A 17,195-nucleotide genomic window follows, 5' to 3' on the forward strand; every position below is an offset into this window, starting at 1 on the left:
CTCTCCTCCCAGTAGTTGATACGGAACCACTTGCCATCTTCCTCTTTTTCAAATTCAAGAGTTTTCTGCATCTCTCCCCACCAAAGCCATGTTATTCTCTTCATTAAAAGGAAAGTACACAAGAAAGAGGCAAAGATATACAGCTGATTAATCAAAATATAAGCAAGATATATAGACAGAAAGGCAGTGAGCAAGATGTGTTTAAGAATTTTATAATATCGGGGCCGGCCCCGTGGCCGAGTGGTTAAGTTCGCGCGCTCCACTGCAGGCGGCCCAGTGTTTCGTTGGTTCGAATCCTGGGCGCGGACATGGCACTGCTCATCAGACCACGCTGAGGCAGCGTCCCACATGCCACAACTAGAAGAACCCACAACGAATAATACACAACTATGTACCGGGGGGCTTTGGGGAGAAAAAGGAAAAAATAAAATCTTTAAAAAAAAAAAAAAAGAATTTTATGATATCACTGACTTGATCACATTAAGTAGGTGTCGGGATCAAAATTCTGTCACCAACCTCACTTTCTTTCTGTTGGCCCTGCAGTTCTGAGTAGAGAAATATTTATAACAGAAGGTTGAAAGTTGTAGGTGTTGCAAGGGAGTGCAAGCAGATATTGCCTGCAAATTGGGAGTTCTCGTTCACTAGGGGACAGATGGTACCTGAGCCAGGCTTTGAGCTTAGAGGTCAGATTGGACCTGCAGTGAGGTAGGTGGAGGAAAAGGAAGATAGAAAGTATCAAATGGGAAAGTAGCACTTACGGAGAGTAGGTGACTTAAATTTAGCTGAGTGCAGAATACAGAAAGGGCAACAGTCGGAAATAATGTTAGGCTCCATTTTGGAGCAGAGGAGCATGGTGACAGTTGGCTCACTGTGAACAAAATGAAATGACCCAGTAATTGATTAGATTTGGGGTAAGGAAGGGAATGAGAATGACACCAAGGGCGGTGATAAACAGATAAGGAGGGCACACTGAATCTTGAAATACAGTGAATTTGATACACATGGAAAGGGAGCTTAAAAATGTCCAGCATTCCACTGGACTCAAGCTGGAATCTATGAGAGGTAAAGGCAAGAAATATAACTTTCATGGGATTATTCTGCCTAAAAATGATAGTTGATACCACAATATAGACAGATTTTGACAAGGGAAAGAGAAAAGAGATAAGGCCACAAACTTAGGTGAATGTCTACATTCAGGAATTGGTCAAAAGGGAAAACATCAGAGAGACAGAAAGACAAACATGGAGGTGGAGAATGTTACTGTAAAAAGGAGGAGGAGGATTGTTTTGTGAAAAGCCTTCAAATTTGGGGGTGTTGCAGAGAACATTTGCAGTTGATAGTGAGTTAGCCAGATTGTCAGGTCTTGGAGGAATGAGTACTTCTCACAAATTATTAGCATGCTTTCAGACTAGAGGGACAATTCCAGTGGAAACAGAAGCTCTGAAGATTCAAATTAATTGATGGAGTAAAATCCTAAAAGGGGGATGGGATCATGAATAAGAGTGAATGTGCTAACATTGGAGAGGGGCGCGGAAGAGAAATGCTTTACCTTTGAAATGGGAAAGGAGAGTATGGATAACAAAACCATGAGGTAGAAAGAAAAATCACTGGTGGAAATCATATTGAAAGTCGTCAGTCTCTGAGAAGTATGAGGAAAGATATAAGGATGAGCCATCTAGAGAAATCTTGAAATGAATGGACTGTAGAAGGTGATATAAAATTGTTTAGAGCTCAATAAATCATTTGCCAAGGCTTGAGAAGGTGACCTCTCTTAGTTATTTTTCTAGGAATTGGAAGTTTATATTTCTGTTAATTAGATATTTTAATAAGTGCAATAATTCCTTCACAAGTTGAAATGTGTGTGATTTTATATCTGAAGATGAAAGAGATGGGTTAAATAAATAATCTATATTGTTGTTATCTAACTTTTGCTAAAATGAGCTTCTTGTTATATTGGTGTTTGAAATTTAACATATTAAATTTAGGCAATTTCTCATCTTCTGGAGAATAAATTGAGTAGAGTTAAGGTTAGATGATGTTGTACAAGGCCATCAATGTAATGTTGAGATTTTACATTCTCTTGTATTTTCTTCATACAACTTTGACTAATTGTGCTATAAAAGGGCATATAGCCTTTGTAAATTAAGAGCTGTTTATAACACAGCATATTAGCAATTTTTCCACATAAACAGGAATGGCCCCAGGCCTCACATACTGATGGCATGTTTTTCTGAACTGTGCAAGTCCATCATCTCTATTGCTGTTTTGTTTTGATGAGGAAGATTTGCCCTGAGCTAGCATCCATTGCCAATCTTCCTCTTATTTTGCTTGAGGAAGATTAGCCCTGAGCTAATGTCTGTGCCAGTCTTCCTCCGTTTTATATGTGGGATGCTCCCCAGCACGGCCTGATAAGTGGAGTAGGTCTGTGCCCAGGATCCGAACCTGCAAACCCAGGCTGCCAAAGTGAAGCTCATGGAACTTTAACCACTCGGCCACAGGTCCAAGCCCTCTGTTACTGTTATTTTTAAGGTAGCACAAGAGCAAGTAAGAGATTACCTTCTTTATTTTTTTCCTCATCATAAGTGTCTATAATTCTAACTGGATGTCTTTACTTCTCTAGAAGCTATTGACGACTGTGTTATATATTTCACAGTGAAAACAAAGGGAGAAAAGTGGTATGAAAATTCAGGAATGTTCCAGAAATTTTCACAGTTCTTTTTGTTTAGTGAAATGGTGCTTGTTATTCACCTAGGGGAAAAAAGCAATGTTCAAAGCTATGTATTACTTAGAGTATAACTGAAGTTCATCTTTGTATGTTTTCCATGAATATATTTGTACTTCACAATGTTTTTCAGAATCCTCAGTTAGTAGCAGTTCTCCAGGTTCTGGTCCTAGTTCACCAAATAATGGGCCAACTGGAAATGTTACTGAAAATGAAACTTCGGTTTTGCCGCCTACTCCTCATGCTGAGGTAAGACTCTATTATTTTGGTTCTTTTAAAAAGTAGATTCCTGATTGGCCCCCTAAAACAAAGTGATATTTCTGAATTGAATTTTAAAGCCACCAGTTCTCAGTTAGTTTTCTTAGAGGTATAATGTGTGGGATTGAGTAAACTTGATCTTATTTACAAAGTCTGTATGACAATCACAGTTGAAAATATTGAAATGTAATCCTCAAAAAAAAAGTCACTCTTAGTGATGCTGAGTATGCATTGCCCAGCAGTCATGCAAGTCAGTAGTCCTTCTGCTTGGTTCTTGGTTATTCTGATGGGAGTAGACCCATCAGTAAATAAAAACAACTTCATACAAACCTCTCAGAAGAACAGCCTAGCAAGGCAGATTTTATCCAATGACCTGAGAATCTAATAGGAGACCCTCCAAAAGCTAAGCTGTGATCCCAAAGATCTACATTGGCCTATGGGATCTACGCTACATTGGTGAGCCCCTCACGCCCACCTCCAGAGGTGTCTGCATGCAGACCAGAGCAGGGGCAGATCTCTCCCTGAGAAGTTGTCCTTACATGGAGTTGCAGCCCAAATTTACACAACCTCATAAACCTTTGGTTTAAAGTGCCCTAGATTTGTAGTGCTCCTAGGTGTTGGAAAAAGCAAATATAAATCCTCTCTAGAGGAATACACCTTCATTCTAGATTTCAAAAATTTCCCCCAATTTTTCAAACGAAAATGAGCAGAATAGATGGATGCCCTCTTGCTTATGACTGTCTTTCAGCTATTTGAAGAATAACAGTTCAGGACTCTACATTATCTCCAGGTCCTTCATCTATTTCTAGTTTCTTACCATCCTATTGCCCCTCTTTCTCTTTTTCATTATCCTTTCAAAAACATGATATGAGATGGAATAAATACTTCACATATATTTGTGGCCATGGATGTAAGTGGGATTCTTGGACCATTGGTTATAGGTATTGTATTTCTCTTAGTGCAGTTATATCTCAGTAGTGGTCAATTTTCTGCAACCTTTTAATCAATTTCCAGGAAAAGAACAACTTGGTCACAAATATTTCTAAAAGACTTTAGATTTCCATTTCCTCTCAGTTTGAAGAATGTGATTCTCAGTAATCGCATTACACTAATAGCAGAAACACTAAAGGATCTGGTTTCTAAATAGGCTCTGGATGAATTTGCTACCCTTGGAAAATGAAAATGACACACTGAACTACGCTCAACAGCAGATATGATTCTTAGGAATGCATTGTTAGTGCAAAATGGTGCAAAAGACCACTTACAACATGATGGTATTTTATTAGGTTCAGAAACAGCAGTATAATATTTTGATTGGGAAAACATATGTAGTAAAAGTATATTTTTAAAAGGCAAAGGAGTGATGAACACAAAATTTACCATGATGGTTACCTCTCAGGAATGGAGGAGGACATGGTTTGTTACTAAAGAGGAAGATACATATACTCCTTCATTATAAATACGTATATATGCATACAATACTTAGTACAATGTAAAGGAACAATCAAGAAATATATATTCATGAGATTGGAAATGAATGGAAAAGGTGAGATTTTTCTCTTTATTTCAAGCCTTTTATGACCTGTTAATTTAAAATGAATATCGCAGATTGTGTGACCCTATCTTTAGATTTCAAAATATATACAGTGGTGAATGTAAATGAAAGGAATTTGCTTATATTGTTTGAATCTGTTTTATATCTCTGGAACCTTTATTGTCACAAGTATCTGTTTAGATGCCCTGGCTTTTCAGTTAATTGTTGAACATATTCTGTCATGACAAAACTTTCCTTCCACCCTCACGATTTAAAGAAGAAAAAAAAAGAAAAAGAAAACAGAAGGAAATGTGATTTAATGGAGTTTGAAAGAGTAGAAGTATTTCTCCAGGTCAGTGACAGGACATTCACCTCCAAAGCTGGAAAGACTAGTTCAAAAGCAAGCAGTGACTTACCTCATAATGAATTAATTGTGTGCGTGAACTATGATCCAAAAGGCCAGGTGGGCAGACCTTTATGCACTGATGGGTAGCCTCTCTGTGGCCCAGAACAAAAAATGCAACCCTGATGGCTAACATGTGGTTTTCTGCAGCATTGCGTTCACAGAGGTCTGTAGCATAATTCATACTGGAGAAGAGAGGAGACGGCAGAATCCAGACTGGAACTGTCAGCAAATTAATATCCTAGCTTTGTGACACTAAATGCCTCCACCTAAACTAGAGAAAAGAGAAAATGTTTTCAGGCAATTCTTGATTAACAATTATTTAGAATTTGGTATGATTTTTACAGATGTCTTCTAAGGTTAATAATATCATTTAATTTTGTGTCAACAGAAGTATTTTTGGGGTATAAAAAATTTACATCATTAACTACGCTTTAAAAAACAAAGTTAGTTTCATACTTCACCATTTACAAAACAGCTTATTCTACCACCTTTGCTTAAGCAGGACAGGTGAGTTTTCATTTAAAAATAGTATAACAGTGTCCCTTTGAATGAACTCTTTATTCTATGACCTGCAAGTGGAAAAGCATGTCACCTAGTTTAGAGCCCATGGAAATAAATGGCATTCTACTCCCTTTTGCTGCTTAGGAAATAGGAAAGTAAGGCTGTATCTAAAGATCCTGAGGCTTAGAGGAAAAGAAAATTTTCTATCTTGTAATTCTCATGTCTGCATAATTTAGATAAAGGTAAGTCAGAAGTAGGAGGAGAATTTACTCATAAGTCCAGTCTCAAGAAACAGCACAGCGTGTTCAGGCAGGTCTTCAATCAGAAAGGCTCTGCAGGAACCCAGCTCCAAAACCAGCTGCTTCCTCCTCATTGGTTAAGTTGCTAAACTTGCCCTGAACTTCATATTCCTCATCTAGTGAAGGGTAGTAATACCTACCCCAGCAGCTGTGTTGTGAGGAATTAGTGTTTGGAAGGTGGGTAGTAAATTGTGAAGTGTGAAACAAGTTCATTTGTTGTTGTTATCGATACTGACTCCTAGTAGGGAAAACTCATTAGCATGTTTGTCTTCAAGCCAGCAGCTCTCATGAGAGTGAGTCGCCATCTGCTCTGACCACTTCTGTTCCATTTCTTCCATTTCTTACATATGCTCAGTACCGAACTCGGATTTTTGGAGCTACTTGCTTTACTCATTTGTAAACTTGGTTGGGGAGCTGAAACCTCAGGAGTTTCTATTTCCAACTCCAGTCAGAGATGTCTCTACCTATCTAGTTACTTTATTGTTAATACTGTGGGCCTGTGGGTTCAAATATGTTTCCATGGATATCAACCCCATTATTTTAGATTTGGTAGATTTATTTGATAGCTATTTTAGCAGTAGCCAAGCAGCTGGTTTATTTCTAGTTGAACATTAGTGGCTGGCTCTGCAGCGCTACTTTTTAAATAATTTTTTCCAGCAGATACAAATGATTTTAAAAAAGGATTCTAATAATAAGGTTAAGTACTCCAAATGTCGCTTGTTTTGCCCCAATCTCACATGACTCATCTGCCTATTGTTTCATAATAGTTGTTGTGACATTTGCTGTAAATGTTATGCTCCCATCCGAGTGGGCGTAGAGCTATGGTTTTAGATGGCAGCAAATGAAACGCTTTCCCTCCCTCAGGGAAAGGAGGTTGCTATGACAAAAGGATCTTTTACTAGGAATAGCATTAGTCAATATTGTAAAGCAAGACCTTTAACAAAACATCAGTGCCTTTTAAATGCAAAGGAAGCCCTGTCAAATGATTTTTTTTCTGTCTCCCAACCATTTTATAGTAATACATTCTTTGATGTCTAGTAAAAATGAAAACTTAGAGATTTTTACTGTCTAAAAAATTTTCTTCATTATGTGGAGACTTTAATTTTCTATTAACTGTCTGAAAAAAGAGTAGAAGTACTATCTTGAAAAATACTATGAACGCCACAGGCAAACATTAAATGATTAAGAGTTTTTTGTTTGTTTTGTTTTTTATATGGCTCTCTTTTTTTTAGATAGTCTAGATTTGGGGATGTGAGACCTTTTAAAGCCAAAGCAGATTGAGGTTTACATGCATATCTTCCTGGAGGACATTTTAGTAGACACAGACGTTACCTGATAGAGCTAGTCAGAGGTGCTTCAGTCTTAGGCTGAGGAGCCTGGAGTCCAGAGAAGGTAAGCAGCTGCCCAGACTCTTAAGCCAGTGAGAGGCAGTCCTCACGTGTAAGGAGCTACACCATACTTCTTTTCACCAGTCCAGACTGCTTCTCACCAAAACTCTGTAGATACTTATATTCTTTTTCTTTTGCTCATGCATATTGTAGGTAATTTTGAACATTTAGTAAATTGAAAATTCTACATCCACTTTATGAGCTTCTTAAGAAGTAGGTGATTATTTATACAACTAGTATTCTGTCAATGGTCATCTGTTGACTTCTTTGTCTTCTTAAGAGTGAGAAAGGTTTCCTTTCTTTCTTCCTTCCTGCCTCTGTATCTCCTACCCCTGCTTCCGTTTTCCTTGCCCCCCATAGGCAGTCTTTCTCTCCTGTATTTTTGTTTGCATGGGTTCTTCAGTTGGATACCCGAGTGGCCTCCAGTTGTCTCCCACCAGCAAAAAATGCTTCAGTATATACCCATGACGTCACCCTACAGCTTAATGAGAGAATTTCTTGAAGATATAATTCCTAGCAGAAGAATTGCTGAGTCATAGTGTGTAATGTAATTATCTGGTTTATAGTGTTGAATTGTTCAGCAGAATCGCTGTACCAGTCTACAGTCCCACCAGAATGTGTGATGGTTTTTACCTTTCTAAATCCCTGTAACATTTGACATTGTCCATTTTTCTGATTTTTGCCACTGTCCATTTTGTAAGAGATTTTGAATCTTCTGTTTGGAACTTGGAGCTTCTTGATTCCAATGGCTAAATAGCTCTTTTGAGAGACATAATTTTCAGTTTATGTGTATTTTATTCATCTGAATTGCAAATATTATCTGTAAGATAGGCTTCCAACTGGCCTCATGGTAAGAAAAGTAATTAAATTTTGAAGGTCATTATTAAAATGTGAGTAGGCCTCTCCTGCCCCAACACCTAGCTTAATCATATCCCTCTTCCCAATATTATACTCTTTCTGGTAAAATGCTAGTGACCCATTCAAGCCTGGTTTAAAATTGACACCTTGCTCTGTGCCATTGTTTCACCCCTACTCTAATTGTAGTAATTATTACAGGTCGTTAGGGTTAGTTCTCTACTTTTCTGTGTACCTGATTAGCATGTGAACTTGTGTGGTATAGGACATCTCTATACACCTACCACCCAGTATCACACTGCTAATCTAACTTAATTGTTATTCATTAATTATTCTGTGAATGTTAAGTGATGCCCATTTATACATTTAATATTTCCATTTTCTCTAACTATAGCAATAGTTTCTGCTTCTGAAAATCTTTTAGATTAAAACCATCTTCCCTATGTTCTAAGATGTGAAATGTTGGCATCTTAGCACAGCACTGATTTCAGTGCTGGATCAGTTTCAAAACTGCTTCCTGGAAAAATCCTGGCTTTGGCTGAAAATGCTTGTGAGCTCACCACAATGCTAAGGTGGGGTAACCTTCTAGCCTTGCAACAATGCTGGTCAGGATCCTTCATTGTCTCTGTGAAATGGTACCTCATACCACCTGTTCACCTGGCTTTCAAGTGTATCTGTACTCTGTTAGCCCTGTAGACTACAGCTCCAGGTTCTTCTTAAGAAACATTAACCTGGAACAGATAGAGTGCTTCTATCAAAAAGCCAAACTGAAAAAAGTTATGTTTAAGGATAATAATTTGAGGAAAAGATTTTTTCGGGTCTGTTAAATCATTTGCAATTCTAGCCATTAGAAGTATGCATAAATGCTGCGCCTGTTTCCCTATCAGTAATTGAAGGAAATAAACTAAGTAACGTCCCAATCCCTGAAGTTCTACGATACGATATGATACTATACCAGTTAGTCTCTGTGGGAAGAACCAACTGTATTTAGTGGGCTTAGGGCACTTCACACTTTCCTTGCTTCTTCAGGAATCGTCTGCATGATGAGAAGATCCTCACATCTATAAAATCACCAGGGCTTTCACTTTCTTCTCATGCCCAGGTCAGCTGCCTCCCAGTTGCACACTTTTATTCTTTCTGTAAGCCTCAGGGCCTGATTTTGCTTGCTCTTCATCTCTAAAGCTTCCCCCTTCTTCATACTTTTTCATGGTTTCCTTATCCTTCAGTCATGGCTGCAGAGTGGTATGTAGCTTCTGCAACAGTACCTGATAACAAATCATATAGCATTGATCAGTTTAAAAGTTTTATTACTGATCCCACTGGGAACCAGACTTGGAGAAATCACTCAGCTTCTTCATCCATAACAAGCATAATCTTAGCTGGAGAGTGCATATGAAGAACAGGTTAATGTCCAAAACATCCCTGGGACTGGGCTTGGCATCTGGTAGGTGGTGAAAATCAACACACTGTCGTAGGAAATGGAGCCAGTCAATTTTGATATGAAACTACAGGGATCTGAAATCCCATAGCAAGAATATTCCCCAAGTTCTTCACTTTAGTCAAAGCCCATGTGAACAGCCAGTGTGCTGCTGTTGTGATTATATCTGAGAAGAAACCTTTTTCTCTTGCTAGTATAGATTTGCTTCCTGTGATGAGATAGGAGGATATTGTAGAAGTTCTGTCTGGGAAACAAAGGTAACCTCCTTGGTGAGGTCTGTGGTATCTGTTGGTGTCATTCCCACAGTGCATGCCAAGTCTCAGTGCTGTGAGAAGCAGATACAACCTTGAATGAACATTATACATGATTTAAAGCACATATTTTTCCACGTTTATTTCTCATCTATGAATGAGTGAATGAAATATCCTTTTATTAATTACTACTTGCTGCCAATAAGCTAGTTAAAATATTTTTACTTCCTCATACATTCTTTTTGCTCTTGTTCAGGTATATATGTATACTTAAAGTTGTCTAAAACACTCTAGCCTGAAGATTGTTGGAAAAGAGTTTACCATTACAATGTGTGAGATTGCAGTTTTATTTTAGGAGCGATCAGCGACAGCTGCATATTTGGTCAAACTAAAAAGACAAGCTAGTATTTTGCTTACACGAATATACTTTCAACCTAAATTTTAATTTTGTAAAAGTCCATGTAAGGTTAAAAGTTTCAGTATACCTCTTGATTTTCATGCACAAATATTTTTGTTCTTTTGAGAAAAAACAAAATCTGAGTTAGTTTGGAATTCCAAGTTGCAATGAGAAAAATGCACATTTAACCTTCTGCTCTTGCTATGTTAAGGCTATGACTCATCTCCAAACAAACGTATGATTGAGGTGATGTTTTGGAATAACATCCTGTGTTTTGGTGGCGCATCACTCTTCAGTGACATTCTGAGGTTGCATTGTATTAGCACATGATATTTTCCCCAGTTAATTGATATCCCAGGTTTGTCCAGGGGAAAATCTACGGCTCCCCCAAACATGCTTGACAAGTTATTATATTTACTTTAGTCAAAGCCCGTGTGTGCAATATCCCTCTTGGAGGTGGTCTATTATTGGAGTCCCATATGCTTTTTTGTTTGGGAAGAAAGCAGTCACTGTGTCATACTGTTACATGGAGTATTCTTTTTCAGGGATGTTGTTCCCTTGGGGACCATATCAGGCCAGAGTTCCTTAGTCTAATAAGACCTTTGTAACTCTTATTGTATAAGAGTTCTGGGAGGGAAGCAAGAGTTAAACAGAAAATGTAATTCAAGCAACCATATTAGGCCACATGTGAGAAAACATGACTCTTAGTATGGGATTAAAAAAAGGTATTTGTTGTAAAAAGGACTATGATGCCGACACGTTCAAGGTATTTCAATGTAAATGAAGGCTATTGTGGTACAGGGAACTCATAATATTTTAACATTTACTTTAGTTTTTGAATATGAACAATCTATAAAACACCACACAGAGTTATCTATTCATAAATTTTATATTAAAAAAAGATAACGATTAATTATTATAGAAGTCCTATATGGAGATATTTAATCTAAGATTTTCTTGTGTGAGTTTTCCCATCAGTAGAATGATGTTTAACCCATATGAAGATAGTCATTAGAGTAGCATTATATAGATAGTCATCACTCAGTAATACAAAAAAGCACATATACTCTTAGAAGAATTATTCAATTTAATCGTTGTACTTTACCAGTTGATGACAAACACATTGATTATATTCCATAAGGATAGAATTTTAAAAATCAGTTTTGCAAAATGAACATAGAAGCCTTTTCTTCAGATTTTATAATTATGTCTGATGAAGAAAGTTTTAATTTAATTTTTACATATAACCTTTGGATACAGAAATCATAAAATAAATACTTAAGTATTTTGACTAATTATGATAATATAAAACCTATTCTGAAATGTGAACATTTACAGTAAAATTTGTGATGTTGTAATATTTTGAAACTCCACTTTTTTTTTTTTTTTACAGAAAATGGTTTCACAGCAACGCATTCTAATTCACGAAGATTCCATGAACCTGCTAAGTCTTTATACCTCTCCCTCTTTGCCCAACATTACCTTGGGACTTCCAGCAGTGCCAACCCAGCTCAATGTGAGTCATTACACAGCAACAGCGTAAACCAGCCAGAGTGACATTTTCACAGGGCATCTCTCTGTCATTTCTTGTATATTTAGACTTCAGGGAAACTTGGTAGACTCTGCTTCTCCTTCACCATTTGCTGAGTTGTTCAAAGATGTTCAGTTTAATTTCAAATTAAAGAACTATACAGGTTCATATAATAATATATAAAAGTAATAGCTAACATTTGTATAATACTTCATAGTTTTTATAAAAGAAAGCACTCTCCAGATATATTATTTTAGTCACTCCACACAGCAATCCCACAGAACAGAGATTAGAGGCCACGTTTTTGCAGAAGAGGAAGCTGAGACTTGGAATGTTTAAAAGCCCAAGATCACAGAGGCAGTAGGTAGCAGACGTGGAACTCAACTCAGGCCAGTACTGAGAGGTGTAGCTCATAAAACACAGCAGCCTACGTTTACAGAATTGACTTCGTGAATGACTTTATGGGGAAGTTACTGACTTTGTGGTACTGAAGAATACCTATCTGGAAAACATCTCTAAGAACAAAATTAAACTCTTCCTAGGAGATTCAAAGTGAATCAATTACTTTAAAAGTCCTGACACCTGAAATAGGATCTTTTGGAAGTAACTGTCCTACTAGCAGAAGATAGCAATAATTATTTTATACATGTTCCTTTTAGTCATTGTGAAAGGTTTGTGAGCTTTGCCTAGAATAATTCATCTGTGAAAGGTTAGTAAATTGAGTACTTGTGCACAGATCATGTGATACATTAGGTTTAAAGAGAACTTTGTTCTAATCCTTGGCACCAATTTTCCCCATCTTTAGCAGCAGGTCTCCCACTGAGTCTAGTTTGTCAAACTGACATCTTTTACACTATGCCCACATCAGAAAATTATAAAGAGTTGATCATTTGGAGACTAATTTATTTTCAGAATATTAGACGTGTGTATGGTGTGCTGATTTATGCACAAGTACACCTATAGTGAAATTTTTAAATGATAAATTTTATGATTGTGTTTAATACATATTATAAAATCAACCTAAGAGGTATCTTATTATATTTGGTGTTTTTCCTAGGGTGGGATCTGATCGTGTGTTATACGGTAATCTTGTACCAGTGAAGAGAAAGCAAAATTGGGATGTTGTTTTATATCCGGGGACTGAAGAAAACCTTAAAAATACCAAATTCAGCTATGCCCTTGAAATTTCACCTGAAACATTTGTAACCAACTGGTTCTAGTGAAAAGAAAAAAGGAATTAGGAATGAAACTAACAAATATTCATGGATGGCATTTTCAGATCTTCACTTATTAAAAATTATTTTTCTTCTATTTCTATTTTTCTTATCTCTTCTGATGATTAATCCAATACTAACACAAAAACTTTTTATGACACACGAATAGGAATTTTATTTCCACTCTTTTGTGCATGTTCTTAAGTCACTCCTACCAGCTAGCACAAACATACACCACTTTTAATGTGGTTGGGGAGAATTTTTTCCCAAAGGACCAAGTACTAATGCCAGACCATTTAAAGTTTCAATGGTAATACAATTTGGTACCAGTGGATGAATAAACCAATGTGGTTTGGATTGAAGTTTCATTTTTCTTTGCTTCCATTTTGGTGTGGATGAGGCCATCACAATTAATCTTTCAAGCTTAGCATTGCTTTGGCAAAGGGATCTCTAATATTCTATTTCCCCACTGAGTAGTGGGAAATTTTAAGGAAAAGAGGCCAAGAGAAGGAATCACTTCTAGATTAAACATTGCATTGACTTGCTGTGTGACTAAGACAAACCATTTGCCTCTTTGTCCTTCCATTTCTCCATCACTGAAAATTGCTTTGCTTCCCTGGTGCACAGCAATTTTGAAAGATGAAACATGAGTTTTGAAAAGAAACATGCCACATAATTTTGAGGTATTAGACTTCTGCTTTTGTAATATAAAATGACCACCATTCATTAAACTCTTTGAATAGGATAATTCATTATTACTATTGATGATATAATTATTATTGCCTCATTACTATATTATCATACATTTCAGCTCTTAATAGCATTTTTATTTGATATCTAATTTCACTTGTAGTTTATTTTATTAAACAAAAGTATCTGGAGTGTCATTTTCAATATTTAGAGATTTGGGGATCTGTTATGAATTAATATAAAATACATTCTTAAATCAAATTCCTGCGTATTTTATACAACCTTTCACTGAGTTATCTGCAGAATTTTATTTTAAAAATTAAATATTGGAAACCTACAGCCCTGTGAACAGCTCAGGTTAGTGGACATGTAGAGAAAGAGTAAATTGTTCCTTCTGCTTGAAACTCCAAAATTACAGACTATTTTATCTCCAGCTTCTTAATCCCTATGATATAGTCATGAGTTTAGCAATTTGAATAAATTTTACTTTTCCAATATACCTTTTACTTATGCAGTGTATTAAAGCATTTTAGAAATAAACTTCCCAGTTATTAAGCCTGAAATTAGCATCATTTTAATGTTAAAAAAACTCATTAAGTTCAGTGCAATGATACCCAATACTAAATTGTCTCCAGTGCTTCAACTCTATTTTTATTTCTCCTTTGTTAATTCACTTAGTTCAAAAGACAGGCTTTTGTCCATTTTCCCTACTCAGCCATTGGGTAAGATGGTTTTTGTGTGTATGTGTGTGGGGGGGGAGATTATGGAATAAAAATCTAATCTAATGATGTACAGACCTAATGACCCACATGGATGAAAGAAGATTAACATCTTTATTATTTCTTGACACAGGCTTCAAATTCACTCAAAGAAAAACAGAAGTGTGAGACCCAGACACTCAGGCAAGGCGTTCCTCTGCCTGGGCAGTATGGGGGCAGCATCCAGGCATCTTCAAGCCATCCCCATGTCACTTTGGAGGGAAAGCCCAACAGCAGCCACCAAGCTCTCCTGCAGCATTTATTATTGAAAGAACAAATGCGACAGCAAAAGCTTCTTGTGGCTGGTAATTAATAATGGCGCCATTTGCAGGTCATCTTAGGGCTTTTATTTTATCAGCAATCCATTGTAATGTCTCTTTAACTCAAGACCTTGGTAAAGATTTAGTGATAATATAAAGGCCTTCCTGAGACCAGGTACTGTGGGAAAGGCTCTTATCCTTATTTATTCCTCTAGATCATGAAAAATACCTCACCTCATTAGCCTTCATACATTACCAGAGTGGACTATTGGTGAGTCATGGGTCAGACTCATACCCGTCCAATGTTTTGGCACTTCTGCTTTCACCCCACCCAACCTAGCCTTCTCCTGATGTTTGCCCAGTAGCATCACTACTTTTCATAAAATTTATCCCATATTTTCTGTAGCTTCTTATCTTTTCTTAAACGAAATTGTGTGTGTGTATACATTATATACGGGGTTTTTTTTCTTTTTTTTAGGTGGAGTTCCTTTGCATCCTCAGTCTCCCTTGGCAACAAAAGAGAGAATTTCACCTGGCATTAGAGGTACCCACAAATTACCCCGTCACAGACCCCTGAATCGAACCCAGTCTGCACCTTTGCCTCAGAGCACTTTGGCTCAGCTGGTCATTCAGCAGCAACACCAGCAGTTCTTGGAGAAGCAGAAGCAATACCAGCAGCAGATCCACATGAACAAAGTAAGCTGCCAAGCGAAGTCAAACTGTCATAACCACTGGTGTAGAAATTGGGGTTCTCTTCACTGTTGTGGGCATACCAGAGGAGAATGTTGGTATCCTTCAGTCAAAAGGAGATTGTCATGTCCAGCCCGGTGGTGTACTGGTTAAATTCCTGCGCTCTGCTTCAGTGGCCCAGGGTTCACCAGTTCGGATCCTGTGCAAAGACCTAGCACCACTTATCAAGCCATGCTGTAGCAGGCATCCCACATACAAAAAGTAGAGGAAGATGGGCAGAGATGTCAGCTCATGGCCAATCTTCCTCAGCAAAAAGAGGATTGGCAGTGGATGTTAGTTCAGAGTTAATATTCCTTAAAAAAAAAAGGAGACTGTCATCCTAGCCCTGCTTTCAGGGCTCAAGGACACCATCACAAAATCAGTGTTTTCACCATCATTATATGCTCTAGATGTTTGTAGCAAAATTGGGATTATAGATCAACAAGATCTTTATCATTGAGTACCTATTTTAATACATAAGCACACACAGGCACAAGTGTGCAAAGCCCCACTTTTTGGTATTGCAGTAAAGGCTTGAGGTAGAGTTGAATCACAAGATTAGAGCCAATAAGGTTGGCAACTTGTGTGTATCCATGTTATACTTATTTTTTAGCATGCCTCGTTTTGTTCCAAACAGCGTTTGAAGCAGTTTCTCAGAAACTTGTGGTAGTTTCTTTCTGGCAGTCCTATTGTGGCTGAAATGGACAGCGCATGCCTGTATCATACCACATCCTTTGGAGCTCTCCTGCTGAGGCAACCACAAAGAAACAGTGATTATAATATAATGATATCAAACAGGCCAGTAAAGCATTTTCAATGAATTTGTAAGCAAAATTGGTCTGTACAGTATTGCCACTACTCTCTGCTATGGTAGGCTTACTAAGCAGAGTCCTCTCACTCCTAGAAAATGTTAAGGTCCTGAGTATCAAGATTCTATCCACTGTCCTTTATTACTTTATCACCTGTAAATATCGTAAAGAGGCATTATATTGAGAAATGATGTCCTATTTACTGATAAATGGATAGCTAGAAATTGGCTTAGTATTTAAATACTTTATTGTATTTTGATATAAACAAAACAAAACCTCATGGGCCAAGGTCTAATCATCTTTCTGATAGCAATAGGAGAAGAGGGCCTTTATCATGTGCTAACCTCTTGCAGATGGGGCTAGAATTTTTCTCTTCTCTTTGGCCTCCATCTTCATAAGGCAGAGCCAAGAAGGGAGCATAGGCTGAAGACCACACTATTGAACAGAAATTCTTCCAGTCCAACCCTTTGCAACTTTCAAAGATGATGTGTATGTGAGTGGGATTGGGAGGGTGGTGGGTGCGGATGGCTGGCAGTAGCAATTGCCTCTCGTGCCATCTTTCACTATACTGCAGACTATATTTCACTATATTACAGACTCTTTTTATATCATCAGATTAATGCCTGTTTTATTGCTACAGCATTTATGCAAATTTATCAAATTTTGTATAAAATGAGTCTCGTCAGGGAAGAAGCAACTTCCGTCTTGTACATGTGCCTTGACTGTGCCTCTGCATATGTTTGCTGTATTTTGGTAGAGTTAGGTTGGTTGATTTGTTTTGTGGCCTCTCAGCACTACTGAAAACTACTGGGTATTGAAAAATTGTCTAGTGTCCAGGGAAAAAATTTATGTGGAGGGAAAGACTGAGAATCCTACTTTTTGCCTCCTAATATTTTGGTCTGGAATTAGGTTTGTTTATAAAATTAGTATTGGATTGTAGATATTCCTTCTGCTACTAAGTTCTATTTCCTAGTGATTAGTGCATATGTATTTTCTATTATACGTAAATTGGGTAAATTGATCCCTTTGAAATCATCGTCTACAAATGATTCCTATGAATACCTTTAAGAATATGTTAGAATACATTTTTTATGACCTAGAGTTGCCACTGCTTCAAACTCAGATGGTATGCTAATATCGGGATTTATATTTTGG

General features: G+C 37.3%; 1 protein-coding gene across 1 annotated transcript in view; it reads left to right on the forward strand.

Annotated features, from left to right (window-relative positions):
- Positions 1 to 17,195, forward strand: part of HDAC9 (histone deacetylase 9) — a 654,335-nt gene that overhangs the window by 322,583 nt on the left and 314,557 nt on the right. The window contains exons 8-11 of the mRNA XM_046668931.1: positions 2,856 to 2,971; positions 11,443 to 11,565; positions 14,337 to 14,547; positions 14,981 to 15,198. Of these exons, the coding sequence (XP_046524887.1) occupies positions 2,856 to 2,971; positions 11,443 to 11,565; positions 14,337 to 14,547; positions 14,981 to 15,198 (668 nt within the window). The remainder of the gene's footprint in view (positions 1 to 2,855; positions 2,972 to 11,442; positions 11,566 to 14,336; positions 14,548 to 14,980; positions 15,199 to 17,195) is intronic.

Source organism: Equus quagga, chromosome 8, assembly GCF_021613505.1.
Source record: "Equus quagga isolate Etosha38 chromosome 8, UCLA_HA_Equagga_1.0, whole genome shotgun sequence".
Taxonomy (NCBI): Eukaryota; Metazoa; Chordata; class Mammalia; order Perissodactyla; family Equidae; genus Equus; species Equus quagga.